Consider the following 21,072-nt stretch of genomic DNA (forward strand, 5'->3'; position numbering starts at 1 on the left):
GGTGCCCGCACAGCAGGTATATCCATCAAAGCATTAATCAGGATTGTGAGTTACAAGAAGTCCGATTTTTAACAATGCTATGCCATAAACAACAGTTAAAACATAAATAACATTTGGTGTTTGATGTCTTCGATGACCAGTTGTCTACAGAATGGCAAAACAAATGTCAGTATAGATACAGTAGAAGCAAGAACTCCAACCACACAGTAATATAGTATCTCAGCAACCAGGTAAATGAGAAGAAACTCCAACCGCATTCCCATTCCCCCGAAACTTTACAGACTCGGAGTCTACTTAATGTTATGGTCGCTCTAATTGCCGAGTTGAGTTCTGTACCAGTGTAGGATGTAAGATCAGACCGACACCAGGAGTCCCATATCCAGGAGAACTTATCAGGACATCCCCTGTTAATATAAACAATACGTTCATAAGGAATCATGGAATTTAGTAGACGAATCCACATAGAACCAGTGGGCTTGGAGTCTGCTCCGCTTTGGATGTTGCAGCTGGGTGTCAGCTGTATATTACAGCTTACACCGACTGTTGATAGTACGGGCTCACCCATTTCTACGCCATACATGTGCGTACATCCCACCAGCGGTGTAGATGTACGGTGCCGGATGAGGTTAAGGCAGGGATGCATAACCTTTCCTGGTCCAAGAGTCACATTCAAGATTGTACTACTTTCAAGAGCTGCTACAAAACCTAAGGAGTCCATGTAGTTGTTTTATGCCTGAGCCTATGTCGTTGCAACAGCATCACAACTGATGCCAACGGACACACAACTATTCTCATGGGAAACTATGCCATCAGTTCTTTAATCAGTTTGACTTCTGCGTTCTTGAACTATTTCCGGGGGAATTATGAGTGCTGGACAAATGTGAAAGGAGGCTTAAAGCTGGGTCCCCGCGTAGCGTAAACGCTGCGGAATTCCAGAAACTGAATTCTGTGTGGAAATTCCGCAGCATTTACAGTAGCAGCAAAATGGATGAAATTTAGAAAAGCTCATGGACATGCTGCGGGGAAAAAAAGCAACGTAAATTTTAATAAATTGACCTGCGGTGCGGAATTTAATTCCGCAGCATGTCAATTTATGCTGCGTTTTTGTTGATGTTCTGTTGCAGGTTTTCCCCATTGAATTCAATGGGGATGCAAAACCTGCAACAAAAAGCAAAGCATTGCGACTTTTGCGGTGTAATCGCAGCAATTACGCTGCAAAAAATGCAACTCCGGAAATTTTAAAAAATCATTCTTACCCAAAACGCCCTCCTTCTTCCTGCAGTCTGGCCTCCTGGGATGAAGTTTTATCCCATGTGACCACTGCAGCCAATCACAGGCTTCAGCGTCACATGGCCTGCAACGTCATCGTAGGAGGCCGAAGCGGATGTCAAAGGAGGGAGGGGGTAAGTATGAGTGCTTTTTACGCAGCGTCCGAAAAACCGCACCTCAATATGGTGTGGCCTAAAGGAGTTTGTTTGTATCATTGGAGGACACCACCATGGGTATAGGCCCTTACCACTAGGAGGCTAACACTAGTTGGTGAAAAGTCTAGGCTCCGTCCCGTCAGGCCATACCCTTCCCACAGACAGTGGCTAAATCAGATTTGGCCTCGTGACAAAGACATGACATAATACCCAGGTTTGCTACAATTTTTTATTTCAGTCTTTTTCAGTATTTTATTTCAGTTTTGTTTCAACGTAAAGTTCCTCCACTTCGGGTCAATGCCCATTATTCTAGGGCCGTTCAGGCATCAAGCTACAGTTGCTCAGGTCTGCAAAGCTGCTACCTGGGCTTCGGTGCACACCTTGAACAAATTTTACCGCATTTATTCTTTGGCCTGCTCTGATGCCAGTCTGGGTTGCAAGGTGCTGCAGGCAGCTGTGCGTTAGGTGGGTATCTTGGCTATGCTTTTTTCCTTTAATTTCCTTTCTTCCCTCTGGTACTGCTTTAGGACGTCTCATGGTGCTTTGTGCCCCAATAATATAATTGAGAAAATAGGTGTTTTTTACTCATTGTAAAATTTTCTGTACAAACTGATACAGTGTCTTCCCAGTGTCTGTGGGAAGGGTATAAACAAGAGAGACAAGGCAGCACTTCCAAAAATCAAGGGAATTTATTCACCCCACAATGCAATGCAACGTCTTCAAGCATGTGAACAAACCATACAAACAGTGTATATAAGGACTCATAAAGTCATCAATGCCAATTATACAATCAATATAAAAAAGTAAAAAATACATTACAATAAATATCATATATGCAAGTGGATATATCACATGGTGAATGTAAACATCTATGAAAAGTAAATACATTAAAAGTGAATGTATACAATGTAAGGCTACATGTAAAATGTACAAAAGTAGCTAAAGTGCCTAAATTAGCCCAGGTGATAAGTGAATTAATAATTACAGTGTATTAATACATACAACACAGGTCTACTTCACATTCCTCCGTCTCGGCGTCTTCAAATCCCTCATGCGAATGTCCATCCAAAGAACTATATGATGTCAATAGTATGCGCTGAAGGGGTGAATGTCGCATGCGCTCCCGAAACACAAAAGGCATTCCTGTAGAAAATCGGCCTGAGTCCAGTCTGACATCACTCGCGCATGACCAGACATCGACTCCAGCCGTGCCAGGACTGCTGCTGAGGAGGATAATCGTCCTGGCACGGCTGGAGGCGATGTCTGGTCATTCTCCTGTCGCTCCGATGAAGGACCTGTGGAAGGAAGTCACTTCACAGTGTGATCTCGCTATTTTTACTGATAGGTGTCCGTGCTGAAAAAATTATAGAACCTGTCCTATTCTTGTCCGTAATTACAGCAAGGATTCTCCCATAGAAGCCTATGGGTGCTTCCGTAAATACGGACGGCTATGGATGTGCATCCGTATACCGTCCGTATTTACGTAAGCGTTGCTATGCAACATGTTGACATCATTTGCATCCTCCCCCTTTTTTTTACGGATCCTTATATATGGAATGGAATATGGATGCAATACGCACCGTATTTATGGACACCCTTCCGTATATACAGATGAAATACGGATGCTTAAGTACAGTATTTCGGGATAGATGACAATACGGTCGTCTGCATGAGGCCTTTAGCAGACTTTTTTGTGCCAATTGTCCTAATAACGCTTTGCAACTGGACTTCTAATATCCTGCCGTTAAATGGGTTGTACCAGAATCAACAATTATTTCCTATCCACAGGTTAGGTTATAATTGTCTGATCACTGGGATCCCCAACGATTCCAGAACAGGGGTCTCGAAACCCCTCATTCCTCCTCAATGTAACCCCTGCTGTTGCTGTTTTTTGGTCACCTTGATTCCCACAAAAAACTGGAATAAAAAGTGATCAAAAAGTCTTATGTACCCCAAAATTGTACCAATAAAACCTATAGGTCATCCTGCAAAAAACAAGCCCTCAGACCACTCAAGCGATGGAAAAATGATAAAGGTTATGGCTCTCAGAATATGGCGACACAAAACAAATGTATTTTTTAACAATTATTTTTTTCTTTGTAAAAGTAGTAAAACGATACAAATTTGTTATGGCTGTAATTGTATTGACCCGCAGAATAAAGCTCACATGTCGTTTTTGCTGCTTGGTGAACGGCGTAAAAACTAATTGCAAAAAACAATGCAGGAATCACAGTTTTTTTCCCCATTCCACCCCACAAATAATTTATTTTCAGTTTCCCAGTACATTATATGGTGTATTAAATGGTGATGTGAAAACGACAAATGGTTAAATCCGCCGCAAATTCCACATGCAAAACTGATTTTTCAATCACAGAAATTTCTGTAAACCAAATCTGTTCACCCTTTGTAAACGCGCCCTAAGACTCCTTTCACACTTCCGTTATAGTACGTTTAGGACTCTTCCGTCAGAGGTGAACGAGAGTCCAAACGGAAAGCATTGCTTCCGTTAGAATTACCACTGATTTCAATTGTGGTTTGCTAGGTTTACGTTTTTGTTTTTTTCGCGGAAGCAAAAGCGCTGTAGATGCTTTCTGTTTGGACTCTCGTTAATCTCTTCCTCTGACGGAAGAGAGCTAAACGGAGTTTAACAGTAGTGTGAACTTAGCCTTACAAAGTAAAAATCCCTCACTCATTAAATGAGGGCTACATGGCGACTTTGGCTGCGACACAGGTAGTGCAGCCGAAGAACGCTGTGTGCCCGTGTGTATAGCACATAATGAAAGTCAATGTGGCCAAGACATACAGCAGGTTTAACTTTACGACTGTCAGGTTGTGGCAACCCACGGATTGCAAAATTGCCACACTTTCATTATGTGCGATGCATGCGGAGGCACACAGCGATCTATGGCCGCACTACCGGTGTTGCAGCCAAAATCACCATGTAGCCCTTGTACAGGGATTTTTACTTTGTATGGGTATGTTTACAAGTGGCAGATTTGTTTTGCAGAAATTTCTTTGACTGAAAAAATAATTCGTTTTGTGTGGAATTTGCTGCAGTTATTCTAAAAATAACAAAAAAAACAAAAACCACGGTAATATCAGATTCGTACACATCGCTACATGCAACAATGCTTTTCTTTGCACACTGAAACAACGACATCCCCTATAACTGCTCCCGCGCTTTTTCCCGTGCCGGCAGCCGGCATTTCTTTGCGCTCATGCCCCGCCCTTATCTACTCAGCACCAATCACGTCAACGAAGGGAACATACTCGCGCCAATTCTCTCAGCTCAACAGGTTCTCGCGAGATTAGCCGGACTCTGCACGAAACATCAGGCGGGCTGGGCGGCGCTTGTAGGACTCATAGCATCTTCCCGGGAGAATTTTGGCGCCAGCTTACTCTCGTGGCTTGCCTCTGTAGTGACTGACATGGTTTCCCGCCATCCTAGCAGCATGCTTGTGGAAGAGCTGGCCTCCTGTGACCCGCCCGGTAACTGTTTTTATACTTCTCTTGTATTGGGTGACTAGCTCCAGTGTGCGCTTCTTTACCTGACCGACACTGCTGCGCCATGCAGTGTGTAGATTCACAGTGATGTCTGGGACGTAGTTATATGTCCAACGTCACTATTATTAGCATCATCAACTTAGCTTCGTAAATACGACATGAATATCTGGTACCGGGGAGTTCTGTCTCTGGATATGTGATGGTAAAGTGACATACGTTTTCGTCAGTGACTAGACACGCACATACATGTATTATTTAAGGGGGATTTGAACTTTCATGGACCGCAGAAGTTTTGATTGGTGGGGGGTCCATGTGCTGGGACCCCCACCGTTGCTAAAGTGGAGGTGCAGATGTACTTGTCTAAGTGGTCCTAGTTAGGGTAAATTCACAAGTAGTGTAGATGCTGCAGAAAATCTACAGCAAAAGGCTAAGTTCACACTGAGTTGTTTTTTTGACGCGGAAACTGCGCCAAAAAAATAAAAACGGCCCGAAAATGCCTCCCCTTGAATTTAATGGGAGGTGGGGGCGGTTTTCTCCCACGAGCGGTAAAACCGCCTGGCGGGAGAAAGAAGCGACATGCCCTGCCTACGGCCATTTGCGCCTCTGACCTCCCATTGACTTCAATGGGAGGCAGAAAAAGCGTATTTCGCGTCCTTTTATGCCCGTGGCGCTCAATGGCCGCGGGCGAAAATCGGCGTGCAGACTGAGGAGAATCTGCGTCAAACTTCCAAACAGAATTTTGAGGCAGAAATTCCGCCTGCAAAATACTCTGTGAACATAATACAGTAGCAGCAGAGTGGGTGAGATTTTAACAAATCTCATCTACAAACTCTGCAAATAAGGGGAAAAAATGCTGAGAAATTGGCCTGCGGTGCAGTTTTTTAATCTGCAGCTTGTCAATTTGTATTTGCGTAATCGCTGCTTATTTGTTGCAGGTTTTCCCCATTGAATTCAATGGTCAAATCTGCAAAAAATAGATGTGAATTTTTGCGGTGGGAATGCTGCGACTCTTCTGCAAAAAATCACAATTCAGAAAAAAAAAAGAATCTTACAATTCTGTGCTTATTTGTTCAGGCCGGCCGCCTGGGATGACGTTACATCCCATGTGACTGCTGGAGCCAATTGCAGTCACATGGGATGAAGTGTCATCCCAGGAGGCCGGGCTGCAGGATGCATCGCCATGGCTACGTAAGGATGAAACACTTTTTTTTCACATGCAGTTTTTCCGCAGCGGACATACCGGCTGAAAAACCACCACAATTTTGTGCGGTTATTCGGTCGGAGTTCCCTGCGGCGCCCAGGGCAGACACAGTCTGTGTACTTTTGCGCAGCGTATCCACCCTGTGTGAACATAGCCTAAGGCTAAAAGCTGCTCACACAACACTTACAAGCCCGTCTTCAGCCTAACGAGGAGTGCTGATCACAGCCGAGAGTGCAGGGCGCTCAGATAAGGCTCGCTCGTTTGCGTTCATTTGTGACTATCTGCCCATGTAAAGGGGCCTCTAGTGCACCCACCAATTCTCTGGAATAAGAGACTGGAGAAATAGGTTAAAGGGTTTTCCCTATCTTGGACGTTTATGGCATATTGACCAGATTCGCCATTGATGTGGTGGGTACAACCTCTGGGGCACATACCTGTTGCTAGAACGGGGCCCGCCGAACCATGTCCGATCTTGTCTGACTCCCACTGCTCCCCAGCCACTGTGTGACTAGATGGTTGGAAGTGTGGAAACAACCTAGCTAGGATTTATTTTTTTTTCCCACAAATTGGCTACTACGGAAAGACAGCGTAGCTTGCCGTGCTACATTGCTTCAGTACTCCTTGTCAGACAGGGGCCCGGAGAGCAACTGGAGACTGACATGGTAGGACAAAGGTGGGGGGGTTCAGGGGCTCCATTCTAGAGATGACTGTGGGGCCCGCATTCATTGGACTTCTGACACATCCTGTGGACGTGCCATAGATGTCCAAGATAGGAGAACCCCTTTGCATACAAACTATAAGGAGAAATCCAGCTAAGAATCCTCACTTGTTAGGTCACGTTGCAGCTTGCATTCATAAAAAAAGCCACAACAGATGTGAACATAGTCAACAAATATCCTGATTCTTAGAATAAAGGGGCTGAAAGAATTTTTGCATTTCACTGGTAAGATCATGGCATTGCTGCGATTTCAGTATTTCTCAATGGGAGAGGACCTTGCAAAACATGTGAAATGTTTGGATTTTTTGTAATGGCCACAATGTTCCTTGTACTTGATGTCCTGTACATCAGTGATCCCCCCAACCACAGTGGGCCGCGGATCATTTGGTTTCGGGCCGTGGTATCTGGTATCATTCCCGGTGGCCGCAAGGAATTCCTGGTGAGAAACTGCACCAAACTGTGGTGCAGTTTTTCGCCCAGGATGTCCGCTGCAGAAAACTGAGTATTCCACCCCAGGAGAGCGCTGCAGTGGCGGTCACATGGGATGAAATGACATCCCAGGAGGCTGACCTGCTGATGTCATCCAGGCTGGGATGCTGCTTCACCCCATGTGACACTGCCCCACGCCGCTCCCTGGAAATAAATAATTGCGTGAAAATGGTCCTTGGTGCAAAAAAAGGTTGGGGACCGCTGCTGTACATGAGCTGTGTACAGGTGGCCACACGTGCTGTCACTCATCGGTGTAGTCTTTAGGAAATTTTGGAAAACATGGAGACTAAGGTAATGTTCCTTTTATAGAATTAGAAAAATTAAAATACCAACCTTGCCAGATGTTACATGGCGGACACCAACTAATCCCTGAAGACCTCATTGATTGTAATGTGGTTCATCAGGTCTCCGTCGTGTCAATCATTTTAAAAGAAAAAATAGTGCTGCCCTATACTTTGCATTTTTTGATGGAATCTACAATGGTGTCTCCTAACAATACCAACAGTGCAGAACAGCCTGTGATTCTGCTTGGCTGTATCTTCCACAGACTATAGACTCCTCTTCTGAGGACCAGGCTAGTTTGTGTGCTGTTGCATTTGGACCCCCCATGAAATGAATGGCATATCGTAAGATGTGAGACCCACCTTAGAAGATATTTCTGACATTGCATTATGCAATCAGCAGGAAATTGACATGTGGCTCTTTATGTAACTTCTTGTGGGAGGATTTCTTTAGGGTGTGTACATGAAGTTCTATATGAAAACAGAATGCTGCGTGTTATGCCTTTCTAAGCTCAAAGTTTATGTAAATAAAACGTGTGTGTATACAACATACAACTTCTAATATACATGTATTTGAAATGGTGCTCACATAACCAGTGCAGTAACCCCTTGTCTGCACAGCAGGATGGTAGAGCCCATGTACTAGACCTGTGACTTTATGAACTACATGAATAGCACTAATGTCCGTCATGTGATTTATCCCCCCCCCCCCCCCCCGGCATGTGACACTTGGCATTGAGTTCTGCAGCGGTATATCATCAGTCATATTGGTTAACACTAAAGAGCACTCATACACATTGTAAAATGTGTTTTATTATTCAAAATGTTAGTGTGCTTGGTGTGACTTTTTTTTGACTATGCAAGTAAACATCTGGGTCACTAGTGGGGCTGGGCAATTAATCGAAATTCAGCGCAATTAATAGTCTTGCGAATTTCGGTTTAGCAAAAATTTTCTCCCCTCTTTAAAATTTTAATCCAACGGTAAAGCAGGGGACCGTAAGGTCCCTGCTCTACCATTTACTATGTATCGCTGGATGCGAGGCAGTAACATCATCGTTCCTGTCTGCGCCGAGCTGCATAGAGCAGAGGGATCTACTCCACTTGTCTTTGGAACGGGGTTAGTTGACTTTTTATAAGGCACAACTGGGGGCTTTATACAGTGTGGGGGCAGCTATGGGGGATTTTCTACTCTGTGGAGTGCATCTATTGGGGAATTATACTGAGGGCAGCTATAGGGACATTATACTGCGTGGAAGTCAGTTTTGGGGCATTAAACTGCAGATGTATCTATCTTTAACTTTATTCCGATAACTTGCTGCAGCCTGATATCACACAAGTCATTGAAAAAGTCAAGATAAGATATTTAGCCATTGTTTAATGCATTAAAAGTCAAGGTAAAGACGGCTACATCTGTATTTAGAGGCAGTCATGGGGGGCATTATACGGTGGGGAGGGCAGTCATGGGGGCATTATACGGTGGGAAGTGCACTATACTGTGTGGCAGCAGTGATGGTGTATATACAGTAGTATACAGCAGGCTCAGGGGATAAATATTAATTCAATGGCGTGGCATGAAAAAAGTGTGGCCTAAATCGATCAAAAATTGTAATTGTTCGATCAATCGGGATTTAGGTCATAATTGCCCAGCCCTAGTCACAAGGCAGCCCTATTGGGTATTAGGGCATCATAAGAGGTTCACACGCTACAAATTTGATTCAGAAATTTCTGCTACTGAAGTTTCCCCCATATATGAATGCAGTTTGTTTAAATAAAAAAAGGTAAGATCACACGTGGCAGACTTGTTGCAGAAATTTCTGTGATTGAAATCCATTTGTCCTCTGAATGAGTTGCAGAAATACATGCAGCAGAAACCCCTTTTAGACGAATAGAACAGATTTTCAGTTGCAGAAGTTTCTGCGAGTGACATAACACTAAGTCTATGTTCCCGCACACAGGATACGCTGCAGATGTTCTGCAGCAGAATCTCTAGAAAAACGTTGGTAAATCTGTCACACAAAATCTGCACCAAATAGTGTTTTTCCTGCTCATATTGCTGGGGAAACACTGCCTTTTTTCCACAGCGGTTTTACCTGCGAATTTAGTGTTAAAAGTTGGTTATAGCAAAGTATATGTGCGCCTGTGGATTTCCAGCAGTTTTTTTTTGTTGTTTTTACTGCGTTTACACTGGTGTAAACGCTGTGAACACCGCTACAACATAAGTCTCCGGTAGAATTTCTACTCTCCATTGCAGTCTACATGGGCCAAACATGCAGCATCTCCGCACAGAACACGCAGCATTTAATTGCTGCGGAATTGAAAAACGCACCGAAGAACATTTTCCTCGCCACTCTCGTGTGTGTTTTTTTTTTTTTGTTTTTTTTTTACACGCAGAGTGGGCATGAGGTTTTCTAAATCTCACTCACTTTGCTGCTACTGTAAATGCTGTGGAATTTCCGCACAGAGTTTTACGCTACGTGGGTTTTTATGATCTGCACCAGTTTTCTGGGGAAGTTAAATTCAATAGAATGGAGTTCATGCTGAATGCTATGTTTATGAAGACCCCGACCACTTTGGATTTGTAAGGGGGGAGAGAATGTGGCCGAAATGGGCTGTGTTTTGGAGCACCAATCAGTGAGACAGCTCGTTGATCTGCGCTCATTTTCTCTATTTACAAGGAGCCATGTATATGGACAAGCGTTTACTATGATCACTCATCCTACATTTCTATTGTGTTGGCAGCACATCTCCCGGTTTACACAAGGAGATGTGCTGCCAACGATATTTCCTGCAGCATAAACTATACAATCCGCTGAATAACGGGGGTTTCCCGTTCATCGGCTGTTCGTTGCCCACAGGGCAGTGATCAGAAACGAGCTGACATGAATGCTCGTTTGCCTGGTAATTGGCCCATGTAAAAGAGCCTTTAGTACAGGCCTCATGCACACCGTCTGCCTGTTGTATGGCCGCTAATGACGGATCCATGAAACATGGACCGCACATAGATGGCTTCCGTGTGCAGTCTGTTGTTTCAACGGACCAAATTAATGGAATGGCTGAGATTGTTCCCTCAAAAAACAGACCGGAGTAGGACCTTTCCTATTTTTGTCGGAGCTGCTACACGGTTAAAACAACGGAAGTGTTCATGGCCCTATAGAAGTGAATGTCAATGTGCTATCCGTTAAAAACGGATAGCACACTGAAGAAAATAACTGAAGTGGGCATAAAGCCTTAGTTGCCTTTACTGAATTTTGAAAAGAGCAATGATTGAATTATGTAAATATGTCCTCCGTTCTTCCAGAGTCCGAGATGGGTACTACTCTGGCTGAAATAATAACTGCAGATATGATCAAAGAGGAAGAAAAACTGGAGAAGGCTGCCGAAGCAGAGGAGCGAAAGATGATGGAAAAGGTACTTGATGTTTAGTAACTATTTATTCTTTATACATGCAATACTTAAGCTTTTAAATAAATCTCCAGAAGAAATTTTTATAATTAAAAAAGATCTACTAGGGCCATTACTACTTCGTTCAATTTAGTTTTCTAAATATAAGTTTCCAAGGTGTTCTGTACACAGTAGGTCCTTTACATTTCAGGCAATAACAAAACTTCTACATGTTGGGGCACGGACAAAATGATAACTTCATGGCTGCTGTAACTACAGCTATAAGAGGTCGAGGATATCTGCAAGAAATCTAACTTTGATAGAAAAATTTCCAGTCCAGTGTACTTCTCTAAAGGCTATGTACACACTTTGAAATCATTTATTTTTTCTAAAAATGTAACAATGTGATTGGAACTTTCAAAATACTTTTTATTAAATTTTATTTAGAAATACAGCTGCTTTATACTATATACATAGCAACTTTATCTAGCTCTGAACCGTCAGGTCAGCGACACTGACGTGTTCAGTGTCAGTGGGTCGAGCTTCTGTCTATCACATCTAAGTTCATAACTTAAATATGATTGATTACAGGTGGATCCTGCGTGTCAGATATGCAGGACCCGCTTTCACTGAATCAGTCCCACAGAACTGACAGATTCAAGTCTTGGCGCACGATACAGCTGCTCTGTATACAGAATACAAAGCAGCTGTATCTCAAAATGTAAAAATGATTTTTTAAGTATAGAGTTGCACCAATCACATTGCAATAGTTTTTTGTAAAAAAAAATAATATATATATATATGCAGTGGCGGACACAGACTGCAAAAGGCCCCTGTGCAGATAATGTGCCAGGGCCCCCCCCCCCCCCACCCCGCAAACTTCTCATGGCCGACGGTCCGCTTTCAGCTGCATCGCTGGGTCTCCTAAGTGACCCAACAATGCAGCACTAGCAGCCGGGGCGTCACTAAGGCTGGGTTCACACACACACTATTTACGGACGTAATTTGGGCGTTTTAGCATTGAATTACATCCGAAAATGCGGCTCAAAAGCGTCGGAAAACATCTGCCCATTCATTTGAATGGGTCTTACGATGTTCTGTGCCGATGGTCATTTTTTTTTACGCGCCGCTGTCGAAAGGCGGCGCGTAAAAAACTGCCTGTCACTTCTTCAGATGTAAATGGAGCCGTTTTCCATGGACTCCATGGAAAACCAGCTTCAATTACTTCCGTAGTGAACGCAGCAAAAGACGCCTCAACATGCCATTATGGCTGAAATTACGGTGCTGTTTTCTCCTGAAAACAGCACAGTAATTTCAGCCGTAACAGACGCTGCCGTGTGAACATACCCTCAGGGCTTAAAATGTCCGGGAAATAGCCCCAATACATATGTGTCCGCCCCAAAAAAAAGTGTGTGTATAGGAGACAGCATAGCATATCTATAGCACTACGACCCTATAAACTATGGATAGGATTAGATACAGTGGCTGAGCAGACAGTATCACACATGATAGGATTAGATACAGTGGCTCAGAAGGCAGTATCACACATGATAGGATTAGATACACAGCTCAGCAGACAGTATCACACATGATAGGATTAGATACAGTGGCCCAGCAGACAGTATCACACATGATAGGATTAGATACAGTGGCTCAGCAGACAGTACCACACATGATAGGATTAGATACAGTGGCTCAGCAGACAGTACCACACATGATAGGATTAGATACAGTGGCTCAGCAGACAGTATCACACATGATAGGATTAGATACAGTGGCTCAGCAGACAGTACCACACATTATAGGATTAGATACAGTGGCTCAGCAGACAGTATCACACATGATAGGATTAGATACAGTGGCTCAGCAGACAGTATCACACATGATCGGATTAGATATAGGGCCCAGCACAGTATCATACATGATTGGATTAGATACACAGCTCAGCAGACTGTATCACACATGATAGGATTAGATACAGGGCCCAGCTCGCTGACATTGCGGCTCCAGCGCTGGACCCAGGAAAGGTAAGAATAATAATTTTGCTTCTTTATGTGTTACTGATTATTTTTGTGTGTTTGTGTTTTTTTTACAGGTTCGGTTGTTGGACTTCGGATACGAGGACTTCAATGACGGCGTTTTTTTTATTCTCAATAAAATGGTTAATGAGGGTTGTGTTTTTATTTCAATAAAAAAAATTTCTATGTGCTTGTATCTTTTTAAACTTTATTATCACCGCCTTAGTAATGGCCGCTGGCTGATTGACAACCTCCATTACTAAGGCGAGGCTTAATGTTAGCCGGTGCAGAGTCTACACTAACCCCCATTATTACCCCGGTACCCACCGCCACCAGGGGTACTGGGAAGAGCCGGGTACAAACCAGTACCCGACCAGCTGTAGTGACGGGCAGGCACCGGGGTGGCCGCAGGCTGGTAGTATTAGGCTGGGGAAGGCCAAAAACAGTGGCCCTTCCCACCCTTGTAATGCTGCCTGCTGCTGCTGTGTTGTATCTGGCTGGTTATGAAAATTGGGGGGGACCCGACATCGTTCTTTCCAATTATTTTTTAAATGACGTGGCGTCCCCCCCATTTTCATAACCAGCCAGATACAATAAAGCAGCAGCAGCCTAGCATCACCAGGGTAGGAAGGGCCACTGTATCTGGCCTTTCCCCTCCTGATAATACCAGCCTGCGGCCACCCCAGTGGCCGACCATCACTACAGATGGTCAGGTACTGGATCGTACCCGGCTCTTCCCAGCACCCCTGGTGGCGGTGGGTACCGGGGTAATAAAGGGGGTTAGTGTTAGCCTCTGCACCGGCTAACACTAAGCCCTGCCTTAGCAATGGATGCTGTCAATCAGCCGGCGGCCATTACTAAGGCGGTAGTAATATAGTTTAAAAAAAACCACAAAGACATAGAAAAAATATTTTATTGAAATAAAAAAAAAAAACACAACCCTCATTAACCATTTTATTAATAAAAAAAAAAGCTGTCATCGAAGTAGTCCTGGAATCCGCCGTAGTCCAACGACCGAACCTGTAAGAAAACACACAAAAAATGATTAGTAACACATGTGTTAGGGTATGTGCACACACACTAATTACGTCCGGAATTGACGGACGTATTTCGGCCGCAAGTACCGGACCGAACACACTGCAGGGAGCCGGGCTCCTAGCATCATAGTTATGTACGACGCTAGGAGTCCCTGCCTCGCTGCCGGACAACTGTCCGGTACTGAAAACATGATTACAGTACAGGACAGTTGTCCCACAGCGAGGCAGGGACTCCTAGCGTCGTACATAAGTACGACGCTAGGAGCCCGGCTCCCTGCAGTGTGTTCGGTCCGGTAGTTGCGGCCGAAATACATCCGTCACTTACGGACGTAATTAGTGTCTGTGCACATACCCTAAGGCTTAGATACAGGGCCCATGTGTGATACTGTCTGTGGGACCCTGTATCTAAGCCTACCACAAGGTAGGCTTAGATACAGGGTCCAGCAGACAGTAATCTTATACAGTATAAGATTACTGTGTGCTGGGGCCCTGTATCTAAACCTACAGTGTGGTAGGCTTAGATACAGGGCCCAGCAGACAGGATCACGCATGGGCCATGTATCTAAGCCTACCATGTGATTGGCTTAGATACAGGGCCCAGCAGACAGCATCACACAATCTGTGATCCTGTCTCATGGGCCCCCTAAGCCTGCTACATCGTAGGCTTAGGGGTTGTGCAGTCCCTAAACATTGATGGCCTATCCTCAGGATAGGCCATCAATAGCTGATGTGTCGCCCGGGACCCGCAAATCAGCTGTTTTGAAGGGGCCGCAGCACTCGTACGAGAGCTGCTTCCCCTTCATTTCACTACTCGCCCACACTGTGAATCGCCGAAACCGATTCACAGTGTGACCGGAATGAAGTGACAGGAATGAAGGGGAGCAGCTCTCGTACGAGTGCTGCGGCCCCTTCAAAACAGCTGATTGGCGGGTCCCAGGAGTCGGACCCCGCCAGTCAGGGCTATCTTACCTTCCTCTTCGGCCGCGGCGGGAGTTCTGTAGTCTCGATGCTGTGCGCGGCGGCATAGCGCTGTGACGTCATGCGCTGCGCACAGCGCCTGACGTCAGGACCTCCGCTGCGATCCGGAACCAGGAAGGTAAGTAAAGTATGTTACTATAGTAACAGGGGCCCGCGGCCCGAGTTACTATAGTAACTTTTTATTGATGTGGTGCGGGGGGCCGTGGGCCCCCCTGGCTTCGGGGCCCGGTCGCAATTGCGACCGCTGCGACCCCTATAGCTACGCCAGTGGTCCACGGGCCTCTGTCTCAGTCCTCAGCATCGCGCAGCTGAGAACTGAGTCGGCCAGCAGAGGAACGGGCCCCCTTCCCACGCGGGGCCCTTGTGCAGCTGCACCGGCTGCACATGCGGTATGTCCGCCCCTGTATATATATATGTGTGTGTGTGTATGCGCAATGGTGTACATAGCCTTTAACTCCTAGTTGTCCACAGCTGAGCATGAGCTGTATGCTTAGAGCCAAGGAGACAATCCCATCCTGTGAGATCATGAAAGGCTTTGAAGAAATTTAGGAAAGGCCTGCATGATTTTAAGCTGGCATACTTTTCTGTCATTTGCACTACGTATACTAGTCTTGTCTTTAGTCGTAAGGTGTTTCTAATCCTTATGTTAATGTCATGCAGGCTCGTATGTCTTGGGAGAAAGATTCCAACGAAATGCGGTTTAAAAGACTTCAACATTTACTTGAGAAAAGCAACGTTTATTCTAAATTCCTCTTAACTAAAATGGAACTGCAGCAACAAGAGGTATGCCACCTGTGTATAAGAGGGATTAAACTGATCCTATGTAAACATAATTTTATCAACTCTTGCCTGGGACTAATTGGTACCCTAAAACATAGCTGCTATTTGCTATAATGATATCAGGTTTTTTACTGGTTTTTCCTATTAGCAGATGTAACAGATGAGGCTTCTTTGTGATTTTAAAAGAATGGTGTGGCACTCTAATAAAGGGGTTTTTTTTTTGTTTGTTTTTTCACGGCAGTATTTTGCTTCAGTATTTGGAAGCCAAAACCTAGAGTGAAATTTAAACATAGAAAAGTATAGTGGAAAGAATTGTATCTTTCCATATTTTGGACCCTCTCCTTGATTTTGCTTACGATTACTGATGTAAACTACTGACAAATATTGTCATGTGTAAGTGGCCTTATGTGCATATGCCGTAATTATCTGGTGCCACCATATGTCAAAAAAATGTCAATTAACCCCCCCCCCCTCCGTCAATCTAGAAACTGGTGAGGTAGTGGGATTACAAATGTTTGCTATGCGCATATGGGAGTTATGGCAATTCCTATCAGACTTGTCCTGTGAATAGGTTGTAAATTGTTGAAGTGGGTGGATACCTATTAAAAAATGCATAGATAGTAGGGCTGGGCTATTATAACCTGAATCAAAATCACAATTAATTGAACATGTAGCCTCAATTACAATTAATGAACGATTATTTAGGCCACACCCCTTTTTGCATGCTACGCCCTTAAATTAATAATTATCCCTTGAGCCTGCTGTATACTACTGTGTATATATAACATGCCACCACACTATAATGCCCCCATAGCTGCAACCACACAGTATAATGCCCCCCATAGCTGCCACACAACCCCAAAAATACCTGATAATAACAATATACTGACCTACCCCCATACCAATGACAAGTGGTGGAGATCCCTCTGGTCTGTGCGGCTCGGCGCAGACAGGCGTGATGACGTCATTGCCTTGCGTCCAGCATAGTGAACGGTAGAGCAGGGACCTTACGGTCACCTGCTACCATTGGTCTCATCTGTGTATGTGTCCTGAAGATGCAGATGCAGTTTAAAAAAAAAAAAGTTAAAAGCACATCTGCTGCTAGATGAGAGGGTGCCCACGTTGTACAAGGACAACCATTTCCCAGCAACCTTTTCCAAACTGGCAACTAGAGACCAGATGTGGTGTGTCTTTTTTTTTTTTTTTTTTTTAAATGGTGTCATATGCTGGACACAACATATTGGACACTGAAATGGCATCTATGGAAATTGCCTTAAACACTCTGCAGCATCCACTGTGCAGTCATTTCTAGACAACCTGTGGGGTAAAAAGGTGCAGTACCCCTAGATGAATTTCTCACTGGGTGTTTCCCAAATGGAGTCACTACTCAGAGGTTTTCACTGTACTGCTACCTTAGTGGCTTTTCAAATGCTTCGCCAAAAGCATGGTGCTCCTTCCCTTCTGAGTATTAGGCTGGGTTCACACGAGCATGTTACGTCCGTAATGGACGGAACGTATTTCGGCCGCAAGTCCCGGACCGAACACACTCCAGGGAGCCGGGCTTTTAGCATCATAGTTATGTACGACGCTAGGAGTCCCTGCCTCTCCGTGGAACTAGTGTCCCGTACTGAAAGCATGATTACAGTACGGGACAGTTGTCCTGCAGCGAGGCCTTACTGTGTACGTTTCGGAATTGGTAGGGTAAGTAAAGGCTTTACAAAGTTAAGACCACAACGTGTGACGAAGTTAAAAAATCTAAATAAACTAGTAATTGAGTGCGCACACACAACCATCACAAGGCTATTAGTGAGTCACCCTCCATTTTGCAATTTATAAAGACTTCTTTTTCAAATCTGACATTTGTAATTCAGGAAGGTAAAAACTGGCTGTGGCGGCAAGGGGTTAAACAGCCGCAAGTTATTGGCCAAATCATCTGCAGATGGTGCATGAGGCATCAGATACACTGCTATGTTAGGTATAGTAGCCAGTACTAGCTGTAATATTCATGTTAATAGCACTTTAAAGAATATGTACATTTTTGCAAGATAGATCCTTTTTACATAGAAGCTGTATTGTTCACTATGTGCAAATTCCGTCAGTTCTGTTTTATTGGACAAGTTTCATAATCTCGTGAACACAATACTGAGCTACCCATGTCCTCTTTGAAACACCCCTTTAGTTTGCACTGTCCGTGTATTTACTTTTTATACTTTTTTAAATAGGAGATAAAAAGGAAGGAAAAGCTTGAAAAGAGAGAGAAATTAAATGCGACTGCAAAGGTATTGTAAATTTAATCACTACCAATTCAACACTAAACCATTTGTATTTAATTATAGCAAAGCAAGTGCAGTTTGTTGCCTTGTTTGTGGTTCTTGCTAAAGCGGGGTGCTCAACAATTTCTAGCTTAAGGGCCACATTTACAGATTCTACCACTCCCAAGGGCCAAATATAAAACTTAAGGGTTATTCCCAACTTAGACACTTATGGCTTATCCATAGGGCTTGCCATAAATGTCTGATAGATGCGGGTCCCAGCTCTGCACTGCTGTTTTGGAACTGGCATTTAACAGAATGTAGAGTTGCACGCATGTGCAACCCTCTCTCCACTAGTCCCCGTTTGGACACCGCGTCGCCCTGACGATACGGGGGTCAGGAGACCCACGTTCTCTATAGGTAAGGGTCCCAGAGTTGGTACCCGCATCTATCAGCTATTTAGTGCAAATCCTACAGATATGCCATTTATGTCTAAGCTGGGAATAACCCGTTAAAGGAGTGTTCCCATTTGAATCATTTATGGGATATTGACTGTATAAACTGTGTTCACTTTTGATACTCCCACATCTGGAGAATGAGGGGTCCCCTGAAATTCTAAAATTATAAGATGAAGTGACAGCATGTGCATGCGGTATTCTACCTTTTTAGTATTGGAGTAATAGAAACGGCTGAGCACATCATAATTCCCAAATACTACAAAAGAGAGTAATGCACTGTCACCTCCTAACTTCGGCTCGGCACTTCAGATGGGAGACAAACAAACCTTTATGGTATATCTTGTGAACACGTGTCTGAGGGGATTATCAGCTCTGCTTCAGGGGTGTCATCGTTCAGGTACCCAGGGAGAACGCGGTGTGTCTCCAGATCACTCTGGCCACTTAGTTGGATCGTGTACAGGTCAGTCAAGCCTCTTAATGTCAACAATATAAACCCACGGTCTGTGTGGCGCCCCCCCCCCCCAGATCTGTCCATAGGTTCTGACATTGTAGCTCAGCACAATTTAAGTGAAGAAGGTTCAGTGGCAACACACAACCTGTGGACACGTGTTGCCGTAAAAAAAAAAAAAAAAATAGTCCCCCACCCCCCCCCTTTTTTTTCTTTTTTTTTTTTTTCTTTCGTAAATAAAAAAAATATGCTAACCAGATATTCAATTTTACAGGGAGGAAAAAAGACTTCATCCAAGTCTGGCAAGACCGGTGAGCTTAAACTACTTTATTAAATTTGTCGGTGCATTTCTCCTATACATATAGACCTTCAGAGAGAATTGTGTACGTTTTTACTGTCGAGTTGCTGTGGTTTTGTAATGCTCGTTTCTCCTGTACAAAGCTTTAAAGGGAATGTGTTGCAAATACAATATTTTATTTTTAAGCAATTTACTTTTTTTCCCGCAAAGTGGGAAGCATTAAAAAAACAATTTTACATGTTTTCTTATATTGGCCACCAGTAGTTCCCAGAATTACAGCAAGGATGTGAATCCAGCAAAGTAACCTGACTCACAGCTGCTGTAAATGTGGGGTGGGACACTCGCCGACCCCCTCCCTATGTTTGGCTACAAGCCAGGAAGAGGTGTTTTCAAATTGCTAAGTATTGTGCAGCTCCATCTTTGGAGCGACTGTACAATGGCAGGACGTGCTGATCACGACAGCTATGTGACACCACATAGTTTTCTGGGGTCCGCAGCATTTTCATAACCTGCCAGAGACTAACATTGCCAGGGTGGGAGCGACCACTGTCTTTTGTCTCTTTCCAGCCCCATACCAGCCTGCGGCTGCCCCCAGTGCCAGGCAATTACTCCAGATGGTCAGGTACTGGATAGTACTGCGCTCCTCCCCCCCCCCCCGATACCCCTGGTGGCGGTGGGTACCGGGTTAATAATCTACGACTAGTTTAATATGAAAAATAAAAACACTAATGCTCACCTACAGCAGTCTTCTGTCTTCTCCTCTGTGCTGCAATAGAAAACTAGAAGTCAATCAACTCTAGTTTCTATTGTGGTGCCTGAGACTTAGGGATGCGCCAGAAATATTGATGGTTTAATTCTGGAGGTCCCGTGCAGCAGAAAAAGTAATGCAGGCACTCCTAAAGTGACAGTCCCTGCATTAGCTATGTGACCTTCGTTTTAGTGGTGGCCGTAGCATTAATATTTGTATTGTGTATAATCTTCCTAATCAAAAGCAGTGAAATACAATGGATTTTTTTTTTTCCCCTCACAGCAAAGAAAAGACAACTGAAAGAAGTTTATAGCATTTCAGATGTTATGTCCAAAGAAGTAAGCTCTGTTTCAGCTTTTCCATACATTTTGTAAGTAAAAGATGTGAGGGTAAAAGGCACATCTAAGTGACCATAACAAAGGTGTTTTTTTTTTTTTTTGTTTTTCCTTATTAGGACATCCTATCTGCATCCAAAAAATGCAAGCAAGACTGTGAGGTATGTATCCACACAATGTAGTATCGAATTAGATTCCCTTTCAATAATCCGTTGTATTTACCAGTTTATCCCACCCTGTACAGGATGACCAGGTGTTCAGCGAACTAACTGCTGAAGACATAGCGCGAAATGGAGATTCCAATTCTATTATTAAAGATAGACTGTCCCAAGCTGTGAGACAGAGTGCGAAACATCTTCTTGATCCTGTGAGGAAAGTGGACGGTCAAAGAATTCCTTACCAGCAGCCAAAGTACTTCACTGGTGGTGTGATGCGGTGGTACCAAATAGAAGGCATGGAGTGGCTCAGGGTATCTAAGTTCTTACATTTTTAGCTTGTTTGTTTCTATCTGTCTTTTGCTCATCTAGACTAGGTGATAGGGCCTTTCTAACTAAAGGGTAACCATTCAGAAAACTCTGGCATGTCAGAAGTTTTGATCGGTGGGGGTCCGAGCACTGAGAATCCCACTTATCGGTTAAACGAAGTCGCAGAAGCGCTCGGGTGAGCGCTGAGCCGCTTTTCTGATCACCTTTTTCCGGAAAGGTAACAGTTTACAGGCTAAG

At 44.1% G+C, this 21,072-nt stretch overlaps 1 protein-coding gene across 2 annotated transcripts in view; it reads left to right on the forward strand.

The window, feature by feature from the left end:
- The first annotated feature begins 4,722 nt into the window (after positions 1-4,722).
- The window catches only part of HELLS (helicase, lymphoid specific), a 44,768-nt gene continuing 28,418 nt past the window's right edge, over positions 4,723-21,072 (forward strand). Inside the window, exons 1-8 of one of the 2 annotated variants that reach the window (XM_075841463.1) lie at positions 4,723-4,913; positions 10,916-11,025; positions 15,692-15,814; positions 18,034-18,090; positions 19,244-19,280; positions 20,298-20,353; positions 20,470-20,511; positions 20,595-20,819. In XM_075841463.1, coding sequence (XP_075697578.1) covers positions 4,853-4,913; positions 10,916-11,025; positions 15,692-15,814; positions 18,034-18,090; positions 19,244-19,280; positions 20,298-20,353; positions 20,470-20,511; positions 20,595-20,819 — 711 coding nt within the window. In that variant the 5' untranslated portion in view covers positions 4,723-4,852. Of the gene's footprint in view, positions 4,914-5,106; positions 5,131-10,915; positions 11,026-15,691; positions 15,815-18,033; positions 18,091-19,243; positions 19,281-20,297; positions 20,354-20,469; positions 20,512-20,594; positions 20,820-21,072 lie in introns of those variants that run through there. The other variant, XM_075841464.1, reaches the window with a different exon arrangement.

This window comes from Rhinoderma darwinii, chromosome 11 (genome assembly GCF_050947455.1).
Source record: "Rhinoderma darwinii isolate aRhiDar2 chromosome 11, aRhiDar2.hap1, whole genome shotgun sequence".
NCBI lineage: Eukaryota > Metazoa > Chordata > Amphibia > Anura > Rhinodermatidae > Rhinoderma > Rhinoderma darwinii.